This window comes from Podarcis vaucheri (genome assembly GCF_965113315.1).
Source record: "Podarcis vaucheri genome assembly, chromosome: 1".
Classification (NCBI taxonomy): Eukaryota; Metazoa; Chordata; class Lepidosauria; order Squamata; family Lacertidae; genus Podarcis; species Podarcis vaucheri.
This window is the reverse complement of record NC_138759.1, coordinates 114,042,494-114,064,647: the sequence shown is the minus strand read 5'-3', so window position 1 is coordinate 114,064,647 and position 22,154 is coordinate 114,042,494. Positions and strand designations below refer to the sequence as shown.

The following is a 22,154-nucleotide window of genomic DNA, read 5'->3' as shown; positions in this document are numbered from 1 at the left end:
TGGATTCCTGGTTTGTTTTCCCCAGATAAGCCAGGACAAAGGACAAAGAACAAACTAAGAACAAACCTTCATTACAGAGTGAGACAAACCAGAGCCTTGGTTCAGATACAATGCGAAGTGAAACCATGGTTTAGAGCAGCAATACAACCAGGGGATGAGCAAAACGGTGCCCGTTTTTACTGTGGGCACCCATTCACTCACCCATTCATGCTTAACTAAGGGACCCTCCGTCCACAGCCATGTTGCCCCCCGCCAAGATTTCCTGTTAACCGCACCTGACTGCTAGAACCCCCATTTTACAGGTGGGCATGCTGAGGCCCAGCTCGGTTCGCCTTGTAGTGTCGGCCCGTTTTCCAGGAAATGCTTCGGCGCTCTCGGTGCCTATCCAGCCTGATCGTGCACTCGCTCCGCGGTCAGCAGGAGCCGAGGCTCTCCGGCCGGACCGAAGAGAGAGCAACCCCTGCAAGAGACCAAGGCCGCCTTTTCCCTAGTGCTCGCACTCAAGCGCACGTCCGCTCCTCCTCCTCTCCAGACAGTCACATGATGGCGATGATCCGCCTTTCGCTCTCTCCTCGCCCGGCCCCCTTGGAGCGATGGGGGCGGTTCGACGGCTCAAGGCTGGCGGCGTTGGCGGCGGCTGCGCCTGTTTCCCCGCCCACGACCCAGTCTGTGCCCGTCCTGGAGAAACAGGGAACAAAACAAAAAAGGAAGTGGTCAGTCCCACCGGCTGGCGGTGGAGTAATTTTCGCAGCTCCTGCTTCGCCCTGTCGGAATCGGATCTCCCGCAACCCTTCCTTGGCTGGAGAGTTGGGGTGCCCGCAAAAAAATCAAATCAAATCCCAAGGGGGGAGTTTGGAAGGACCCCGTCTCTACAGGGCATCTGCTGGGCATCGCTTCTGCTGGCCATGACTGGGTTCTGGTTGTTTTTGCTCGTGGGCCGCCTACTGGCGCCGGGCAGCGCCTTCAACCTGGACGTGGAGAGCCCAACTGTTTACTCCGGTTCCGAAGGGAGTTACTTCGGCTTCGCGGTGGATTTCTTCGCCCCGGATCTCTCCTCGTAAGTATAATCTGTCACTCGGGCGCATCCATCCCGAAGCGGGAAAAGGCGCCGCGCTCCTTCGCCAGGAGGACCCTGGGATCTTTGTAGGCTTTTTTTGTTGTTGTTTGTTTGTTAATTATTAGACGCCAGAAAATGCTGGACAAGCCCCAGGAAAGTCCTTGATGGAGCCCTGCAAGGGAAACCGAAACGCGCCTGTTCTGATCTCCATTCTGAGCACAGCTCCGCTTTGGAAGCGAGCTTCATTGGAATGAATGGAACGGAACTTCCGAGCAAAAGTGTGTCTGGAATTGGGATAGAGCAGGCTTCCCTCCGCGCCTCTACGCCCCGCTTAGATACCCTCCTCCTCGCTCAGCTATACGTTCTCCCCATCTTCTGCCTCTCCCAAATCCCGCTGATTTCAGGGGACCATAAGAAATGCGCCACAGAGCGAGCCTCCTCAAAAGTGCTTTGAGCTGGACTTAACTCCCCAAGTAAGGGTGCGTAGGCTTTTGGGAGCCCGGATTTAGGAAGGAATCCCGTTGAAATCATTGGAAAGCTACGTGCATATAGGAAGATTTGGCGAAAACCCAAGTACTGAAAGTCTTAGCTCACATTCCTTCCCCCTGATACAAGGCAAGATTGCCTCTTCTTATCCTGGCCATACAAATCCGTGAGGGACACTTTGTATCAGGAGATGATAGTGGTGCTATGCGATGTGAGCCATTTTGATGCTGTAATTGCAGAGGAAGGGGGCGGGGGAGGGGAGACATATATATTTTTTCCTTATTCATAATTTGTTACCTGCTTGTCCCAGATTAATTAGAAGCGGCGGACAATGTCATGCTTAAATCCTGACTTTTAGAGGACCCCGGCCGACATTTTTATTAATATTATTACTATTGTATAAATGGAGTAATTATGGACAGATGCTACGTTTCATAATTATATGTGGAAATGTATAAAATTGTGGAAGATGAATCAATAAGAAGTGAACCTCTCTTAAACCCACCCATCCACTGAATCCTAAGCAATGCTGTCTTGAACTTCGGATCCGTTACCAGGAGTAACACAAACTCTGTGTCAGGATATTTGCAGCCCGTGAGCCAGTGTTGCTGTGTGATTTAGATATTGTCATCCATTGGAAAGCACTTTTGTCTCATAGGCTCTAATGTGATCTGACAGCTTTTCATTTTGATTATGGGGATGAGGGGGCAGAACCATCCAGACTGCACAAACTTTGCTGTGTTAAGTCCCCCAAAATGAGAGGGTCAACTGGTCCTGGGTCCGTTTGTTTCTGTGATGGGATGGCTAAACTTAATGCTCTGAAGCCAGGGGTGCCAACTTGAATAAAATCGGGGGGGCAGGTAACCCTCGCCCCGCATAATCGATCACAAGACACGGCACACGCACACCGTTAGAAAGGCAATGCCCATCAACTTGGGAGGGGGTAGCCTCATCAAATATTTTATTAGGGGAGGGCAAAGTCACCTCAGCCCCTAGGAGCTGGTTGCTATGCTCTGATGCGTATTCTCCCAGTCTCACTGTGACTTTCTTTACAGATAGGTGTTTGTGGCAGAGGATATACATTTTGAATGTAACTGAGGTGCTCCAAGTGGGTGCAAAGGTTGGGATATGATGCTAATGTCATATGTGTGTGTTTTTCCTAGAGGAGGTCCCAGGAATAAGTGGTAGCCTAGGCCTGCAATGATAAAACATCAAGCATTAAAAACTTCCCTACACAGTGCTGCCTTCAGATGTCTTCTAAAAGTTGTACTTATCTCCTTGACATCTGGTGGAAGGGGGTTCCACAGGGCAGGCACCACTACTGAGAAGGCCCTCTGCCTGGTTCGCTGTAGCTTCACTTCTCACAGTGAGGGAACCGCCAGAAGGCCCTTACCAGTATGTAAGCCCCACAGAACCCATGGCATATAATTTTGGGTAAACATGAGTAGGATTGTCTTATAAGACCGTTTCACATATGAACTGTCTTTATGGATCGAACCAAAGGTCTATCATGGAAATGCCTCTGACCAGATATGGCCAAATAAGTTTTGGCCCTGAGGTAGACTTGGTCAGGGCCGTCCCCGCCATTAGTCAGAGTGAGGTGGCCACCTCAGGCAGTGAATGCTGAGAGTGGGGGTGGCAGCAAGGTGCTGAAGGACAGAGCTTATTCTGTGCCCTCTAAGCTAGCCTTAAGCCCTCAGGTTTGGTGGGGAAAGCTGACACGTGGCTAGTGTTGAAGTAAAATGCAGCTGTCAACCCTCAGGCAGCCTCTGTATGTGCCACTGGGAGGAGAACCATCTTGTCTGCCTCAGGTGGCAAAATGTCTTGTCTGAAGAGGGGCTGCCTATGGGTAGATAGGTTTTAACCCTTTACTCCAGTATGTAGCAGTATGTACTGATCAATCTAGTTCAGTATCACCTGGTCTTAGTGTGTAGGTTCCTCACTTCCATGATTTATAAGCCCTGTATGATCTGGGTTCGAAATTATGGTGGGCTTTGTTCTACAGACCTTCCCTGCGTCCCATGAATGGGGGGGCAGAGCTAGCAGAGGAGGGGATGTGGGGCAGGGTCAGTGGGCTGGGCAGAGTGGAGCTGGTGGGCATGATCCTGGCGTCTGCATGAAGGATAATGCCCAAATAGGACTACAGTTGCAATGGGGAAGAAGTACCATATTTTTCCATATATAAGACTAGGGGTTTTTTAACCAGAAATTAGGTTTAAAATTGGCGCTTGTCTTATACATGGGTAGTGCTGAGGGATGTTTTCTTAATTTGGAGTCCCCCAAAATAGGGGCATCTTATATTGGGGCATCTTTAGACAGAAAAATATGGTAAGTGTGCTCACATTCTCACCATACATTTTAAGCAGTCTAATGCCTCATTAATAGCCATGGTTTCCCCCAAGGAATCCAGGGAAGTGTAGTTTGCTAAGGGTGCTGGGAATTGTAGCTCTCCGACAAAGATGCAACAGTTCCCAGGATTCTTTAGGTGATGCCGTGACTTTTAAATGTGGCATAAGAGTGGTTTAAAGGAATGGTGTGGATGTCACCCATGAGATGGGTGTGTATTTGGACGCCTGTAAGCTGTGGGCATCTGCTGTCAGGTGGGACCCAAAGAGGTACATGAGTAAGAGCCAAAAATAATACAATGGTACCTCGGGTTAAGTACTTAATTCGTTCCTGAAACTGTTCTTAACCTGAAGCACCACTTTAGCTAATAGTGCCTTCCACTGCCACTGCGCCGCCAGAGCACGATTTGTGTTCTCATCCTGAAGCAAAGTTCTTAACCCAAGGTACTATTTCTGGGTTAGCGGAGTCTGGAATCTGAAGCGAGTGTAACCTGAAGCGTATGTAACCCGAGGTACCACTGTATTACCTATGATAAGTACAATATCAGTAAGACTTGAATAATAATTTTAAAAACCCAATAAAGTATTTATAAATAGCTAAAAACAGCACAGTTTCAACCACATCCTGTAAAACCAGCAGATAATGCCTGCCATAGTTCTTAGATAGTGATGTGAGGCTGTCAGTGGAGGGAGCAGGAAAACTTGTCTGAAAAGGGGCTTTCCGTAATATTGGCATCACCATGGAGAAAGCACAGCTCTCAGCACCTTTGCCTACAGTTGCCATTGTAGGTGTGCCTCTAATGGTGGCTTGCAGTGCAGACCTTAGAAGGTGACCCTAACATGGCTGTTTTGCTTGCACAAGCTTCAACTTGTACAGCAGAATTTCCCCCTCCTCTCTTTTCCTTTGCAGCCCCCCCCCACCTACCCTCAAAATCTGCTCCAGAGCCTTTGGGGGACCCTCTGGAGCAGATTTTGGATGAGGTGAAGGCACAGGGAGAGGAGAAGAAGTCCCAATGAGCGAGAAGAATGCCAGTCGCCTAGCACTGGAGGCAACCCAATATTTATGGCTGCCCTGTGAAAAGCTTCACCTGCTCATGCCAGCACATCAGGTTCTGGTTCAAGGCCTAAGGGCAGGAAAAGCCAATTCCCTGCTCCCAGTCATTCTTTGTCTAGCTGGCTCATGGATATATGGGAACGAAGAGGCAGCTGCCAGGTAGAGATGCATGTAGAAGAGTAGTCTGGGATGAAAGTGGGTGTTAAAAGTCAAGTAAATAAATATGCTACATTATAAATAGATTTCCATGTTCCTTATTGTATAGATATCTAAACCTGGTGGAGGGGTGTGTTAAAAGCTGTATCATGGATTGAATTGCAGATCGTAGCATCAAAGAATCATAGAATTGTAGAGTTTTAAGGGACCCTAAGGATCATCTAGTCCACCCCCCCTGCAATGCAGGAATATACAGCTGTCCCATACAGGGATCAAACCTGCAACCTTGGCCTTATCAGCACCACGCTCTAACCAGCTGAGCTATCCAGCTGATGCATTATACAGTGGTACCTCGGATTACATACACTTCAGGTTAGGTAAAGGTAAAGGTACCCCTGCCCGTACGGGCCAGTCTTGACAGACTCTGGGGTTGTGCGCCCATCTCACTCAAGAGGCCGGGGGCCAGCGCTGTCCGGAGACACTTCCGGGTCACGTGGCCAGCGTGACATTGCTGCTCTGGCGAGCCAGAGCCGCACACGGAAACGCCGTTTACCTTCCCGCTAGTAAGCGGTCCCTATTTATCTACTTGCACCCAGGAGTGCTTTGGAACTGCTAGGTTGGCAGGCGCTGGGACCGAACAACGGGAGCGCACCCCGCCGCGGGGATTCGAACCGCCGACCTTTCGATCGGCAAGCCCTAGGTGCTGAGGCTTTTACCCACAGCGCCACCCGCGTCCCTACACTTCAGGTTACAGACCCAGAAATAGTGCTTCAGGATGGGAACAGAAATCGTGCTCCAGCGGCACGGCGGCAGCGGGAGGCCCCATTAGCTAAAGTGGTGCTTCAGGCTAAGAGCAGTTTCAGGTTAAGAACGGACCTCCGGAACGAATTAAGTACTTAACCAGAGGTACCACTGTACACATAATGTAGGCAGGAGAAAAGCCATGCTTATGACCAAGTAGGGTGAAGGAAAACAGGTCAGTAGCAGCTTATGCTTACAGTGGTTTGTTCTGCAGAAACTCAGGAGAGCAGTTTTGCATGATGAATTGCAGGAGGAATTCAGGAAATTCCCCGAAACCTGGAACTTGGTATGCCTGGGTAGTACAAAGAGCTTGCTGTCTATCATCTTGAGATGCCGCAGGACTGGAGATAGGCAAATGTTGCCCAAATAGTAAAAAAAACCAGGGCTGGGAAGTGGGAGAGTGGGGGAGGATCCAGGAAATAACAGACTTGTCATTCTGACATCAGTACCAGGGAAGATCCTAGGGCAGATGATGAAGCAATCAATTTGCAAGCATCTTGATAACAGTGCAGTGCTTAGTAGTGGCCCCTCAAGCTGAACCTAGTCCATCAATCATGTATGAGCGCACCACCAGTGGTGAGATAAATCACACCCTTGTACTTCCTGCCTGCAAAACTGGGGGCCAGGATTGGGGAGGGGAAGTGCCTGCAGCCCACAACGTATGTCTGTTGGCCTGTCTTGTGCTTGGTGGATTATAGCTTGAATAGACCTGCTTTATCTTGACAGTAGTCTGATAACTTACAATATCTGATGGTTTAATAAGTGGCAGTTGTTTTGATTATGGGCAGATCCCCATCTAGCACAACTTGTATGAATCATTCAAAGAAGGAGCAGGGAGACCTCACAAGGATTAGATAAATTATTGGAAGATAGGGCTATTAGTTGGCTACTAGCCTTGATTGATATGCTCGACCTCCACTGTCGAAGGCAGGCAGCAATGCTTCTGATACCAGTTGCTGGAAACCACAGGAAGGGAGAGTGCTGTTGTGTTCAAGTTTATCTTGGCTGTGAGTCCTGGAATACCTGCTCCCTGCCTTACAGGCTCTTTTCCACCTGGCATGGGAGGGTGTGGCCCGGACTGACTCCAACTACAAAAGCTGAGGCTGCTGAACAGACTCGTGGGCTGAGGTTGTGGGTTTTTTTGGGGGGGATGCTGTTGGTTTTTTGTAACTTTATTTTAGATTTTGTTGTGATTTATGTGGAAATTGTTCAGTTTAGTTTTGTAACTTTTAATGTTTAATTTATTGTTTATGAATGCTTTCGTTACGTTGTAGATAGGGCTGGGCGATATCTGGTTTTCAACATTGCAATATATCATCAGCTGAACACAGTGGTATATACCCATATATCACGATGTCTGAAATAAGGATGTAACTATGTAGAGGCAAACAGGATAATGTCCTGGCAGTTGCTACTACTTAGGGCAGAGCTTTCCAAACTGTGTGTTGCGACACATTAGTGTGTCGGCTGCAGTGTGTAGGTGTGTCATGTGAACACTCCTCCTGGGGCTGAGAGGGGGTTAGTTTAACCTCCGTTTTGCTAGTAAAACTGAATTACTGTGTCACAAAATGATGCGTGTCTGAAAAATGTGCCATCACCATGAAAAGTTTGAAAAACTCTGACATAGGGGTCTAAAACTGATACATTTTTACTTACCTTTAGCATACTGTTAAAACTGCTATTTTATAAGCAGCAGGGGCAGCAGAAATCACGAGAGAAGTTATGACCGGCTCCACGATTTTCCCCCATCACAGTTTTTTATATAGCACACAAACACACACACATCGTGATTTGTGATATATCACTATGTCAGATATTATGAAACCATTATCGTGATAGGGATAGGGAAAATCGATAGGGTTTTCCACAATAGGGAAAACCAATTTTGGGTGATGTATTGATATTTCGAATCCCCGCGGCGGGGTGCGCTCCCGTTGTTCGGTCCCAGCGCCTGCCAACCTAGCAGTTCGAAAGCACCCTCGGGTGCAAGTAGATAAATAGGGACCGCTTACTAGCGGGAAGGTAAACGGCGTTTCCGTGTGCGGCTCTGGCTCGCCAGAGCAGCGATGTCACGCTGGCCACGTGACCCGGAAGTGTCTCCGGACAGCGCTGGCCCCCGGCCTCTTGAGTGAGATGGGCGCACAACCCCAGAGTCTGTCAAGACTGGCCCGTACGGGCAGGGGTACCTTTACCTTTATTGATACATCACCAAGCCCTAGTTGTAGTCATTTATGTTTTTTCATGTTGGAAGCCACCTTGAGCATGGTTTGAACTGTGGAAAGGTGGCACATGAATAAAATTATGTATGTCCTGCTTGCCGGTTTCCATGAGCATCGGGCTGGCCACTGAGAGAGCAGGATGCTCTAATCCAGGAGGAGTCTTCTTATGTTCCTGATTTGCACAGGCTTGATGACTGACCATTTTGTTTCACTGTATCTCCTTGGTGGACATTGTTCCTCCTTTTGTTATTCTTTAGATGAATTGTGCCCCAAGCATTTAAATGAATGGGGGTATCCGATGCTATTTGTACTCAGAGTGAAGCCATAGAAATTAACAAACTTAACTAACTAAAGTCTATTGATTTCAATGGGTCTACTCTGAGTACAACTTAGTTGGCTACCATGCTCTTAGAATAGTTGACTTGCCTTGTTATATTTAGTACAGCATGACTCATTGTATATATAATTTCCCCCGACTCTGATGCCAAGGAACAAAGACTTGGGGAAAAAAGCTCTATTCAAATAATTGGGATTCATCTATATGACTGGGGATCCAGTGAACCGCAGAACCATTTCTACATGTTTAATGATATAAACATGCCCAAGGTATAAACTTGACTAGCAATCCAAATAAGCAAGGTGTGTACATGGCACAAACTTAGCTGGATATTTGTCTACACACAGTTCTGATTGCTGAAGACATAAGCCATGGTTTCAGTTTTGCAAATTCAGCAGTTGTTAAGAAAGAAATAGAGGAGGAATCTTATGTTCTGAAAGCATGCAAATACTAATTATGGGATAAAAGTGAAACAAATTGAAATTTGGCAGGAACAGAGGGGGTGGACACTATTTTCCAGGTGCCCTTTCTCATATCTCTGTTCACATGGTGGTAAGCAAACTGTACCTGTGGAACTTCCGACTTCCTCTGAAAGAGAGAGGAGCCATAATCCTTGTGGAATGTGGCAATCTTGTGTTGGCACACAGCACACTCTGTGGCTCACCACTGCATCTGCTGATATCTGTAGGATCAACATGCAACACTCCAATCCTAAACATTTGTGTTGGACAGCATTGATGTCCCTGGCAAAATGTTGCGCTGTAAGTCGCTGCAGTGGGTAGAGCAGTTTATTTGCCATATGTTTTGCATTTATTTCCTGGCATAGTCAACATCAGAATTGGGATATTATGGTGTGTGTTTTTTGTTTGACTGCTTCTTTTCTATTTTAAGCTGTCGTTTCAATACTGTCACGGCCAAGATTTGCCAAATCAAAACATCAGAAGTAAGTGAGACTGAATAGCTGAGGGTATTTGTTCTGGAGAGTAGATTTGAGCAGAGATGTTGTGAATTAAGGGGAATATGCTTGATGATTTATAGAGGCATGTTGCTTGAAGTGGAAGGAGAGTGGGAGAGACTTTCCTTGAGTACAAGGAGTACATGATATATTCTAATGACTGCAGGAGGCTGTTTGTTTTATTTTTGGAGTAGATTTGTTTGTGCTTAAAGTGTGTTTGCTGGGGGAGGAGTTGAAGGCCAGAATAGCTTTGGAATATGTTGAATGCCATGGAATTTAAAGACTCATTCCCTTCAACTTAGAAGATCACTAAACCTCATATGCTGCTGGTTACTCAAACACAGCACATGGAAACATCTGTTGTGTGGAAACATCATGCAAGGCTCATCTGCCATGTGGACTTCTTCTTTGTGGTCTGTCTATCTGCACTGTCAGAGGCATTATGCCTCTGAATACCAGGTGCTGGAAAATGCAGACAGGCAGAGTGCTCATGTGTAGCTTGCAGACTTCCCACAGGCATCTTGTTGTCCATTGTGAAACAGGATGTGGAACTAGATGGGCCAGTGATCTGATCCAACAGGCGTTTCTTACGTTCTTATGTCTTACAGCCCAGCCATGTACAGTCGCACCTCAGAAGTCGAATAGAATTAGTTCCAGAAGTCCGTTCGACTTCCAAAACATTGGAAAACCAAAGTGTGACTTCTGATTGACTGCAGGAAGCTCCTGCAGCCAATCAGAAGCCACAGAAGCCCTGTCAGACGTTCGGCTTCCAAAAGAACGTTTGAAAACCATAACACTCACTTCCGGTTTTCGGTTGTTTGGAAGCCGGAACATTCAACTCCCAAGGCGTTCGGGAGCCAAGGAATGACTGTATATCGTTTTGGTTGAGGTGGGGTAGGCAAGTAGGAACTTTTGCCATTCCAGCACATTTTGAGCCTAGGTCAGAGAGAAAGAGATCCTCAGGCCTGGTGGCCTTCATGCAGTCCTATAGGCCTTTTAATCTGGTCTTTGGGCTTCAAAGGCCACATGGCTTACTGACTGGAATGTGTCCTTGAAGTGTGATAATGCCTCTTGCTTGCCTGGATAAGGGATGGAGATGTGTGTGAGAGCAGAAACCTCTGAGCTTTGTTTTGCTAGAAGGTAGTGCCAGATTTAGGGCACTGAGCACAGTTCCCTCAGCCAAGGGTGTGCAAAATAACAACAGCAAAAGCAACATGTATATTTATACGGTTACCTACTGAGAAGATCCATTTAAAAAGTAACTGTACCAAAAAGACTTGTTGTGAAAATAAGAAATGTTGTGGGGGGCGCCAAAGTTTGTCCTCACTCAGGTTCCATATTACCTGTCCCCGATACTGCATGGTAAGATTCACATTCACTGCTCCCACTTGTTGCCTCTAGGCCTGCCCACCACTGACATGTAGCCCCTGAGAAGTTACCTTAAGGGGATGTCGCCCTCATGCTGAAATCTTAGGTCTCACTGGTATGCCCGTAAACAGGGGAACCAACTTGAATAAAATATTGTGAGGACCCAGGAAAGCCCCATCCTGCATAATCAATCACACGATGCAGTGCACACACACCTTTTGAGTGGGAAGGCCCATCAACTTTGCAGGGGCCCAGCCCCCTCAAATATTTTGTTGTGGAGGCTGAAGCCCCCTTGGCCCCTAGGAGTTGGTTCGCATGCCTGTAAATATCAGTTGCTGTGATTCGCAAGTTGGAAGAGTGCTGCTGTTCTCAAGTCCTGCTTCTGGGCTTTCCATAGGAATCTGAGGGAGAGTCACACTGGCTCTGAAATTTTTGGGGCTAATAGAAAATCTCATGGGACAAGACCTCCCTAATGGTAACCCACCAAGATGACTACAGCCCATGAGCCATGTGCTCTGCCAGGGGATTGACCCCCCCCCCACTCTAGCCACCATTCTTCTGGTCTCAGCTGGGCAGCAAAACCACAATGTATAGATGGGCTAGACTCTCACATATGGCTGGTGGGGTAGCATTTGGCTTGGTGGACCACAAGTTGTTCTATGTAGCAAATCTGACTATAGAAGGAACAAACAGGCCCTCCAGCAATCCCACCTCAATCTTTTGGCTTCTACATGGTCCTAGCTATGGTTCTAGCCCTACCTAACATTACAGTAGCTGCCATACTACACTCGAATCCATTTCCTTCAGTGGCATAATGAGGATTCCTAAACTGTTTGCTTCTTCATTTGTTTCCTGCAGGATGTTTCTCCTTGTGGGTGCTCCAAAGGCAAACACAACTCAACCTGGGATTGTGCAAGGAGGCCAGGTGCTCAAGTGTAACTGGAACCCCAACAGAAGAAACTGCCAGCCGATTGTATTCGATGCCACAGGTAATAATATAGCAATATGGGCTTTTGCCAACCCGTGGGATTTGGATGAAATGCAAAGAGGAAAGCAAATCAGCAACCTGTTGGAAAAGATTTGGAGCAATAAGGGTCATTGTACACAAGGCTCACTTTGTTGGCCTGTCTTCATGCCATAATCATTCAAAATGGTGGAGGTTCTCTTAGCTCAGTGTTGTGAACCATCTTGAGGGCTCGGGTAGTGATGCCTGTTGTGGTAGGCCTGCCGACATGCATAGTATGCCATTGATGTGGAATGGTTGTGACAAGACAGCCAACACATTCATTGTTGGTGAACAGTTTGGATCCTGGGGACAGAACCAGCAGGATGGAAGGATGTAGCTTTCCCACGTGATCTTGGGAATCTGTACTGCTTGGAAACCAACCTCCATCTCCCTGCCATCTTCTGCTTGTTTCTGGCAGCCCCTCAAGGAACTGCAAATCCTAGCAGATAAAGTTTCTCTTGGCGGAAGTGCACCGGATTTGCAAATGTAAGGGAGGGAATGACGGCCTGTGACGAGTAGTAGGGTATAAGCCAATTCGAAGACATCTCTAAGCTGTCACTGTTCATTCTTGGCAGTTTCAATGTGTTAAAATAGGCTTTCTGGTGAGCTGGAATCTTTGTCGCCGGAATTAAAGAACGCTCTGCTTTATAGTGGCAAAAACCATTTGAAAGTGCTTTTTACATGCTGGCTATTCCAGCAAAGGGTACGTTGATTCCTTGTCCAGGGTTTACAACAATGTACACATAACATAGAGGACTGGATTCTGGAATTTCATGGTGGGAGGGAGGTGTTTATTGCACCCCCAATAAAGGCCTCTTTGGAGGGTCGAGGACCCCTCCTGAAAAATATGGGATGTGGTGTGGTGGGCTGCTATGAGAGAGGAGAATTGCACCAAATCACATTTGAACCACAAGCGAAATTCTAGTTCCTGCTCCTAGCAGCAATCTCATGCCCTGCCCCACATTGTTTAGGAGCCCCCTCCCCAACCCTCCAGGGAACAATATGGGGGGGGCTCAGGTGGTGACAGCAGGTAAGAGGGGATGGGAAACTTTCCATTCAGAAAGTTTCTTAAGTTCACTTAGCCTGAGGCTCCAAGTCAAGAGGTCCTGAAGTGGGAGACATTCTCATAAAGGCAGGCTTGGATTCCTGTGCTTATGAGTTGCAGATTACTCAGTCCCTGGGATTACTCCCACTAAAACTAGATTTATTTATTTATTTTTAAAAAGGGAATCCATGTACACAGCATGACTTTGCACATGCAGCCCCACAGCCACTTGTGGACATTTGGTGGAATCCTGGTAAGCGTTCTATAGGGGCAGGCAGTCATTTAAGGCATTTCTGGAGCAGTGCTGGGCTTGCGGGTACACTAGTTGCAGGTTAAGTACTTAATTCGTTCCGGAGGTCCGTACTTAACCTGAAACTGTTCTTAACCTGAAACACCACTTTAGCTAATAGTGCCTTCCACTGCCACTGCGCCGCCGGAGCACGATTTCTGTTCTCATCCTGAAGCAAAATTCTTAACCTGAAGCACTATTTCTGAGTCTGTAACCTGAAGCGTATGTAACCCGAGGTACCACTGTACTGTGTTTTCCCCCAAATCAGCTTCGATCTAAATTGAGAAAAAGAACAACCTGGCTGTGTTTTAAGCTGGCAATGTGTCCATGGCCATAGTCTGGATCCATCTCAAAGATTCTCCCACTAGCCTGCACGCAAACACCTTATAGAAACATGTCGTCTGGTTCCAGCTGTGGCCTGACAGTCCCAAAAAACCAGCCCATGAGTTGAGACTGGTCAGCTGTAGTGTGATGCAAGCCCAGTGAATTCCGCTCCCCTTCATTTGACTGCTGAAATGCTCCCCAGGAGACATTCTGCAGCTCTGGTTTCATTTCTGATGTGCGCGGAAGGGGAAGCATGGCTTTAAAAAGAGTGCAGAATTCCTTTTTCAGGGCAACAGAGCCACGTTCCCTTCTGGTTATTGTGTGTGGGTGATCCCTTTGCCAACAATAGAAAGCCTTGTTTGAGAGCCAAACGACGCTATCGGTCAGGCATGGCCATTGCTGTGACCCATTTAGCATCTGGCATATTTAAAAGGGCCTTGCGTAGCGCCGTCCTCTCAGCCTTCTCCAGCTCAGGAGCTGCTGCCGGTGCCGAGAACTCATGCGGAAAATGTGTGCCAGGGGTCTGGGAAGGGGGGGGAATTGGTGGGGAGCTGCGTGCCGACTTCTCTCGGCGTACGGCAGAGGAAGCTGGCAGAGACGAAGCTGAACTCATCCAGCGTGTCATTGTTCAAAGGCTGCGTTTGGGGGCAGTGGGTCACGGGAAGGTCCTTTTCCTATTTATAGCTTTAGTCTAAAAACAACATCTTGCCAACAAGCCCACAAAAGGCTCCTGTGGCAGCAAAAGAGAACATTAAAATATAAAACCCCAACGAAAACGTTTAGAACAGCGAGTCCACTACAAAACGGGAGGGAAAGAGGAAGCCAATCAAGCTGATTTTGGTAAAATAATATTAGGAACAGCTGATTTGACTGAAAGCCTTTGTGAGCAGGAAAGTATTTATCACCTTCCTGTGATATGAGCTAGTTAGAGGAGCCTCCCCAGGTAAGTGTTCTTCATCCTTAGGTCCCCAGGTGTTTTTGGACTACAGTTCCCATTGTCCTCTGCTGGTTTAGGCAGCGGTCAGGGATTATGGGAGTTGTAGTCCAACAGCATCTGGGGACTGAAGGTTGAAAAGTGCTGCCAGCAAGCTCAAATCAAGGAGACTCATCTTCACTGCCACCCAGCTTAGACAGTGACAGCAACAAGAGAAGTTGCTTTAGAGGTTTGACATGGGATCAGGCATCCTGGACCCAAACAGCACAATCCTGCACATCTGGATTGGATGGTGGGAAAGGATCATCTCTCATAATACTAAAAACTTGTTAAATGAAGCTAGAGTTGGAAGATTCAGGGCAGTCAAAAAGAAATTATATAGTCGAACTATGGAATTTGCTTTCACAAGATGTTGTGATGGCCGCTAACCTGGATGGCTTTAAAAGAGGTTCCAGGTTTGTTTGTTTTCCAAACTTGGCCCTCCAGCTGTTTTTGGACTACAGTTCCCATCATTCCTGACCACTGGTCTTGCTAGCTAGGGATGATGGGAGTTGTAGTCCCAAAACAGCTGGAAACCCAAGTTTGAGAAGCCTTGACCAGTGATGGCCAAACTTTGCCCTCCAGCTGTTTTGGGACTACAGCTCCCATCATCCCTAGCTAACAGGACCAGTGGTCAGGGATGATGGGAATTGTAGTCCCAAAACAGCTGGAGGGCCAAGTTAGGCCATCACTGGTTTAGACCAGTTCATGGAGGATAAAGCTATCAGTGGCTACTGGCCACATTGGCTATGTTCTGCCTCCATTTTGGGAGGCAGCATGCCCCTGAATACCAATTGCTGAGCACTACAAATGAGGAGAGTGCTGTTGTACTCAAATCCTGCTTGCAGACTTCATGTGGGTAGCTGGTTGGCCTCTGTGAGAGCAGAATGCTAGACGAGATGACCCCTCTTCTGCTCGTAGCTTTACTCAAAAGTAAAGGACTTTACTCAAAAGTAAAAAGGACATGGGTGGTGCTGTGGGTTAAACCACAGAGCCTAGGACTTGCTGATCAGAAGGTTGGCGGTTCGAATCCCCGCAACGGGGTGAGCTCCCGTTGCTCAGTCCCAGCTCCTGCCAACCTAGGAGTTCGAAAGCACGTCAAAGTGCAAGTAGATAAATAGGTACCGCTCCGGCGGGAAGGTAAACGGCATTTCCGTGCGCTGCTCTGGTTCGCCAGAAGTGGCTTAGTCATGCTGGCCACATGACCCGGAAGCTGTACGCCGGCTCCCTCGGCCAGTAAAGCGAGATGAGCCCCGCAACCCCAGAGTCGGTCACGACTGGACCTAATGGGACCCCTTTACCTTTAAGTCCTGCTGTGTTTAACAGGTCTTGTGGATGTGTTTCAGGATTTGGGCCCTTGTGTGACTGAGTTTGCTATCCTTTACTAAGGTTCTGCAGAAGGAAGCAAAGGATGGACAGGGGCCCCTTTAGCAAGAAGAAACATTGCAGTTTCTCTTTTCTTGGAGGGTCCTGCCAGACCTCTCCTCTGGTTTAATTTTACAGTTCAGATCAAAGCTTTTCAACACATGGTGAAACAGGATATGACATTTGTGCAAGGAGCGTGCTTCTTGCAAAACTCCCAGCCTATTTTGAAAGTGTTGCAACTGATACATGGTTTAATATATGTTGATTTTCAGTGTGTATATGACAAAACCTTTCACTGAAGCTGTTTAAAAAGCTGCTTTTGAAGCTATTATGAAACTACAGGCAATACGCACAAGGAAAAAGTATAGAGGGAGCAAGCCAAAGATCCTGTATTTATTACTATTATATATATATCCCAACTTTCCTCCAAGTAGCTCAAAGTGGCATATATGGGTTCTAACCCACTCCATTTTATCTTAACAACAACCCTGGGATGTAGGTTAGCCTGAGAGACTGTGGCTGGCTGAAAGTCATCCAGCAGGCTTCATGGCTGAACCCAGGTGAAAGAGACAGAGCACCTTGTAGAAGAATTAGCAAAAGATCCAATGGTGCTTGCTCCTGGCAGCTGATGCACTGTGGGGACTCCTCCAATTTTTTAAAAAAAAAATTTTTTTGAGGAAGCTGGGACTCCTCAGTGTTCAGAGGGCCCGGTGTGTGATGTCAGGAAGTCATGTTGGGCCCCCTCAATCCTCTGGAGAAGGTGGCACCTCTGAAAGGATCTAATATAGCTAGGACAACTGAGACACAAAATGGTAGGTAAAGGGACCTCTGACCATTAGGTCCAGTCGTGGACGACTCTGGGATTGCGGTGCTCATCTCACTTTATTGGCTGAGGGAGCCGGCGGCGTACAGCTTCTGGGTCATGTGGCTTCTGGCGAACCAGAGCAGCACACGGAAACACTGTTTACCTTCCCGCTGCAGCGGTACTTATTTTTCTACTTACACTTTGACGTGCTTTCGAACTGCTAGTTTGGCAGGAGCAGGGACTGAGCAACAGGAGCTCATCCCGTTGCGAGGATTCAAACCGCCGACCTTCTGATCGGCAAGTCCTAGGCTCTGTGGTTTAACCCACAGCGCCACTGGATATGTAAAGTGGCACACCCATGAGAAATATCTTGGGCAAACCAATCCCAACCTCTGATCATGTGCTTTGGGTGTGCGGGTGGGTGTTAAGATAAAGAGGAAATTTCATGAAGATAGCCTTCTTTATTCTTTGGCGATCACTCGTAGCTGAGTAAGATTGTCTTCCATGAACACAGTCTTAACAGTGAGTCCGTAAGTGACTGTGGAGGCCATTCTGGATCTACACATCCTTCCACAGTGGAGACATAGGTTTCTGGGCAGGATTTGATTACGATGAGGATTTGCCAAATGTGCCTTCCTCTTAGCTTGTTTATCCCTTTCGTCCTGAGTTTGTGCTTCTTCAAAGCCCATGACACCTTTGGTAGAGGCTATTCTTCAGTTGGAGCCCTTGCAGGCCAATGTTTCCCAATTATCTGTGCTTATACTGCATTTTAAAAAATAGATTTGCCTTGAGAGCATCTTTAAACCTCCTTTGCTGTCCACAAGTATTTTGCTTTCCATTCTTAAATTGGGAATAGAGTAGTTGCTTTGGAAGATGATAATCAGGCATCCGAACCACATGACCAGTCCAACGAAGTTGATGTAACAAAAGCAGTACAATGCAAATGACTACAGATGGCATACATCTGTATGCCTTCTGAATTTTCTGTTTGTTTGTTTTTAAAAAACATTTTTAAGTTGCGGGAATTTGAGAAACAAAAACTTTATGGTATGTCTACTGGATGTCACAATTATGTTGCCAAGTAAGCACTTTTGTGCTTTCTTTCCTAACACCCTTCAGAAGTGTCTGGAACAGATCACTGTCAGAAGTAGGATGCGGGGCTGAGGCAGGTCATTGACCTGACCCAGTCAAGATGCCCTTTTTTGCTTCAACTTCCTTATTTCCTTGTCTTCCTCATTCACATTGGAGCCCCAAAGTGTAATCTCACAAACTGATAGTGGTGCAAGTAAAAAGAAAACACTGTTGGGCATGGGAAGGGCTGGGGCTCAGTGGTAGGCCATCTGCTTCGTATACAGAAGGCCCCACATTCGATCACTGACAAGTTGGGCTGGGAGAGCCCCCAGCCTGAAACCTTGGAGATCTGCTGCCAGCCAGTGTAAATCAATACTGAGCTAGATGAATCAATAGTATGGCTTCAGATAAGAGAGTTTTGATGTCTTGCGCCATGGCGCAGGTTGAACATTTGGTTGAAAAACACCTGGGCTTCATTTTGGTTCAAGCAAGTTGCAGTGTATACCTATGCACTTAATTTATTATGGGGCCCTTGTTAAATCCAGTATACCTCATGCAAAGCTGCAAGGAAATAAGCTCTGCCTCTTTTCCACCACAGCGTGCAATTCCCGGCATGAGTCATTGTGCTCACAGTTAAGGAGATTCCTGCTCGGATAGTTTTAAACTGTGTTTACTCAAGTCATAACTAGATGGGAGGATAAAATGCCTTGCTCGTACTAGCCAAGATAGAATGATTTATTTGTGTTTTAAAAGATTTCTGAAGGAAGAAGCAGTTCTTTCCTGACCAAAGCAGGAGCTGTGCATTTCCAGCAAGGGCCAGTTGAAATGTGGTTGGTGCTACAGCAGTGGCAAAGCCTGGGGCAGCCTTGACTGCATGGCCGGAGTTATTGTGAACATGCCTACACAGCAAACCAATGCTTGTGACTGTCTTGTTGGTTCTTGGAGCTGTTCCGTGCAGCCCAGCAGGAAATCCTGAAGGCCGAGTTCATATATTTATCCTGGTGCAACAATATATCCTCACAGATTGAGGAGCAAGCATGCTCTCTCCCCTCCACAATGCATGTCATGTTGCATATTGTGCAAGTATCCTCCTCCTTGGATGAGCACCATATTCGCCTTCCTCCATCCTGCACAAATGGGCAGAAACCTGATGTGATCAGCATGGCAAAAGGGGGGGAGGGCCTGTCTGCTCTTTCAGCACACACACCCGCCAATATTTATCTGATGAAAATAGGGATAATAATAATAATACCCCACCCATCTGACTGGGTTGCCCCAACGACTCTAGGTGGCTTCCAACATATATAAACACATAATCAAACATAAAGCATTTTTTTTAAAAAAAGTTTCCTTATATAGGGCTGCCTTCAGATGTCTTCTAAAGGTCACATAGTTACTTATCTCCTTGGCTCAGTTGTTGCATAACTTCACACCCTCCAACATTTCTCTGATGGAAATTAGGGACGTCCTAAGGAAAAATAAAAAAAAATCCTTCCAGTAGCACCTTAAAGACCAACTAAGTTAGTTCTTGGTATGAGCTTTCGTGTGCATGCACACTTCTTCAGATACACAGTATCTTCTTCAGGTACACAGTACTTCTGTGTATCTGAAGAAGTGTGCATGCACACGAAAGCTCATACCAAGAACTAACTTAGTTGGTCTTTAAGGTGCTACTGGAAGGAATTTTTTTTATTTTGACTATGGCAGACCAACACGGCTACCTATCTGTAACTGGTCCTAAGGAAAAGTGAGACATTCCGGGATCAAATCAGAAACCAGGACAGCTTCTGTAAATCTGGGACTGTCCCTGGAAAATACAGATACTTGGAGGGTGCGCCAGCATGTAAGGGCTTTTGCCATCTGAATGCATATTTAAATGAAGGCTGAGTGCATGTGAAGGTGGCAGGCCTATTTCTGTAAAAGTGAATCTGACAGAGACAGTGCAAAGTGTAAAAGTGAATCTGACAGAGACAGTGCAAAGTGGAGGGGTTGAGTTGAAAGGTAGGGCATCTGATTCCATGCAGAAGGTCCCAGATTCAATCCCTGACCTCTCCAGGTAAGGCTAGGGAAATACCCCATCTGAAACCCTGGGGATCCCCTGCCCGTCAATGTAAGCAGTACTGAGCTATGTAGCCCAATGGACCGACTCTGTATAAGGCAGCTTCCTATGGCGCTCTTGGTGGTGGTGTTGTATCTTCCCCTGCTCCAGAAGTCTCTCCCTCAGCTGCTTTTTATTTAGTTATATTTGCTTCCACTATTAGAGCCCTCTAGGAGAGAGAGAAAATGTTCTTGGGAGGTAAACTGCAGGGGTGAGCTTGGTTGGTGGGTGGAGAGATTTGGCATTCCTTACCTGCTCACCTCTTTTGCTCTTTAAATTGCACACCATCCCACACTTTACACTGGATTTAGGCTGACTCGCGTTTAAAGACATGGATCAGCCAACCCACAGGCCTTCCGCCTCCCTCCACCCCCTGCCCTCCGAAGACTAGCATTTGCTTTCATTTATATTGTGTATGTTGCAACGACTGCTGTGCTAAACAATGCGCTCTGGAGATATTAACATTGGAAGGCCTCTAAACAAACTGAGAAGGAGGCAGCAACATCACAAGACGTCTTTTCTTGGCACAAAAGCAGACGAAGCATCTCTGCAAATAAATGATCCCTCTCGAGATGCAATAAATCTGCGACTTCTGGCTAGGCTTCCCACCCCATGCAGTCCACTCCTTCTTAGATTTCCTAGCCAACCAGGGACTCTGGTTCAGTTTATGCATTTTTGATGTATCTGAAGAGAAGAGAAATGCTGGGTCTCATCTTGCAGAGCGCTGTTGCTCCCAGGGCCTGCTTGCAGGCTTCCCCTAGGCAGCTAGTTGGCGAAATAGCTGTCAACTTTTCCCTTTTCTTGCAAGTGATCCTATTCGGAATAAGGGAATTTTCCTTTTAAAAAGGGGAAAGTTTACAGCTATGGTTGGCCACTGTGAGAAAAGATTATTGGACTAGGTGGGGCTGAATGAGCCTTGTTTCCAGGAGTCCCCTATTGCTGAACTGCAACTCCCATCGGCCCCAGCTAGCATGGCCACTGGGAGTTGTAGGGCAACAGCATATGGAGCGCACCAGGCTAGCTGCCATTGTTTCCCCTTGTGAAAGTTACTAAGCAGTGATGTGCCCAATGTTAGCATTTGCCCAACTGCTTTAAGGGGCCTGGGGCTGAGAGAAGATCTTAGTGAGGCAACCACAGCAGCCTTGCCCCTTTTTGCTGCCTGCTCCCAACAGGCTCACTTGTGTGTGGATGTGTGGTTGTTACCAAGGTGACACTTTGGGGAGAGAAACTTTTTGTGTGGGAGCATAGAACAGGGCCTTTGCTGTACTGGCCCCCCCGGATATGAAACTCCCACTGCAGATACAGCCACACACCCTGTTGCCTGTTTTTAGACATCAGGTTAATATTTCTTCCTTCAGGCCTACCTAAGGCAGATTTTAAGATTTGGTTTCCTCTGCTGACGGGTTGCTGTTTAACACGCTTACTGGATTTATGGTTTTTACTGCTGAGTATTTCAATAAACTGTTTGGGTGCTAGTTTGAGTTTGGAGACTGGGTTATAAATTCCATAAATAATCGTGACTAATTAAGAACAGCAATGTGCTCTGGAAGTATTGGCGTTTGAAGCACCCCAAGCAAGGAGCTAAAGAGGCAGCTGTGATGCAGGCCACTCCCCGCCACTGACTGAAAAAGCAGATGAAACATACTGCCTTGAGGAACAGGTCATGTCTTGCCTTTCCATTAGCTGAAGAGATGCTTTTGAAGACGCACCTTTTTTCTTGCTCTTCAATCATCAGGCTTGCTTCCAATAGAGGTGTTGGTTTTCAAACTCTCCCAGGGAAACCAGAGTTTCTCAGCTGGGAAGTTAGTCAGACAAACTTCCCCAAACTAAGGCTGATATTTCTCTCCAATATAGAGCCAGAAGGGAGTATGAAGAGTATGTAACAATGAAATCTCCAGCCAGAAAGCAATACGGTATAGAGTAAGGCATAGAATCATAGACTTGTATAGTTGGAAGGGACCCCAAGGGTCATTTAGTCCAGCCCCCTGCAAACGCAGGAATGTCAGCTGAAGCATCAGTCCACGCTGGGGAAAGGAAGCCCTAAGCCCTGACCTAACCAGAGCTATGCATAAACTGAATGTGCGGCCCAGGACATGTTCAAGAATCTTCCTCAGGCGCTGTGTGACTTAAGATTCCTCAGCAAAGAGGATAGTGTTAAAAAAAAATCACCTGCAGGCAGAAAATCTGGAAACTATTGCAATGTACTCTTACATTTATGCCAAGATTCTAGCAAATTTCAGTTGCACTTTCTGGTCTTAGGTACAGAGCTTTTGTTTTGTTTGCTTGCTTGCACTGAAACATTAGATCTTAAGTTCAGAAGCGAGTGAAAAATCGTTCTTGAAATACCGTATTTTTCGTCCTATAGGGTGCACCGGCCCATAGGACGCACCTCGGTTTTTT

At 46.9% G+C, this 22,154-nt stretch overlaps 1 protein-coding gene across 1 annotated transcript in view; it reads left to right on the top strand.

Annotated features, from left to right (window-relative positions):
* Positions 1–463: 463 nt before the first annotated feature.
* Positions 464–22,154, top strand: part of ITGAV (integrin subunit alpha V) — a 68,154-nt gene continuing 46,463 nt past the window's right edge. Inside the window, exons 1-2 of the mRNA XM_082200784.1 lie at positions 464–1,057; positions 11,637–11,767. Coding sequence (XP_082056910.1) covers positions 594–1,057; positions 11,637–11,767 — 595 coding nt within the window. The 5' untranslated portion in view covers positions 464–593. The remainder of the gene's footprint in view (positions 1,058–11,636; positions 11,768–22,154) is intronic.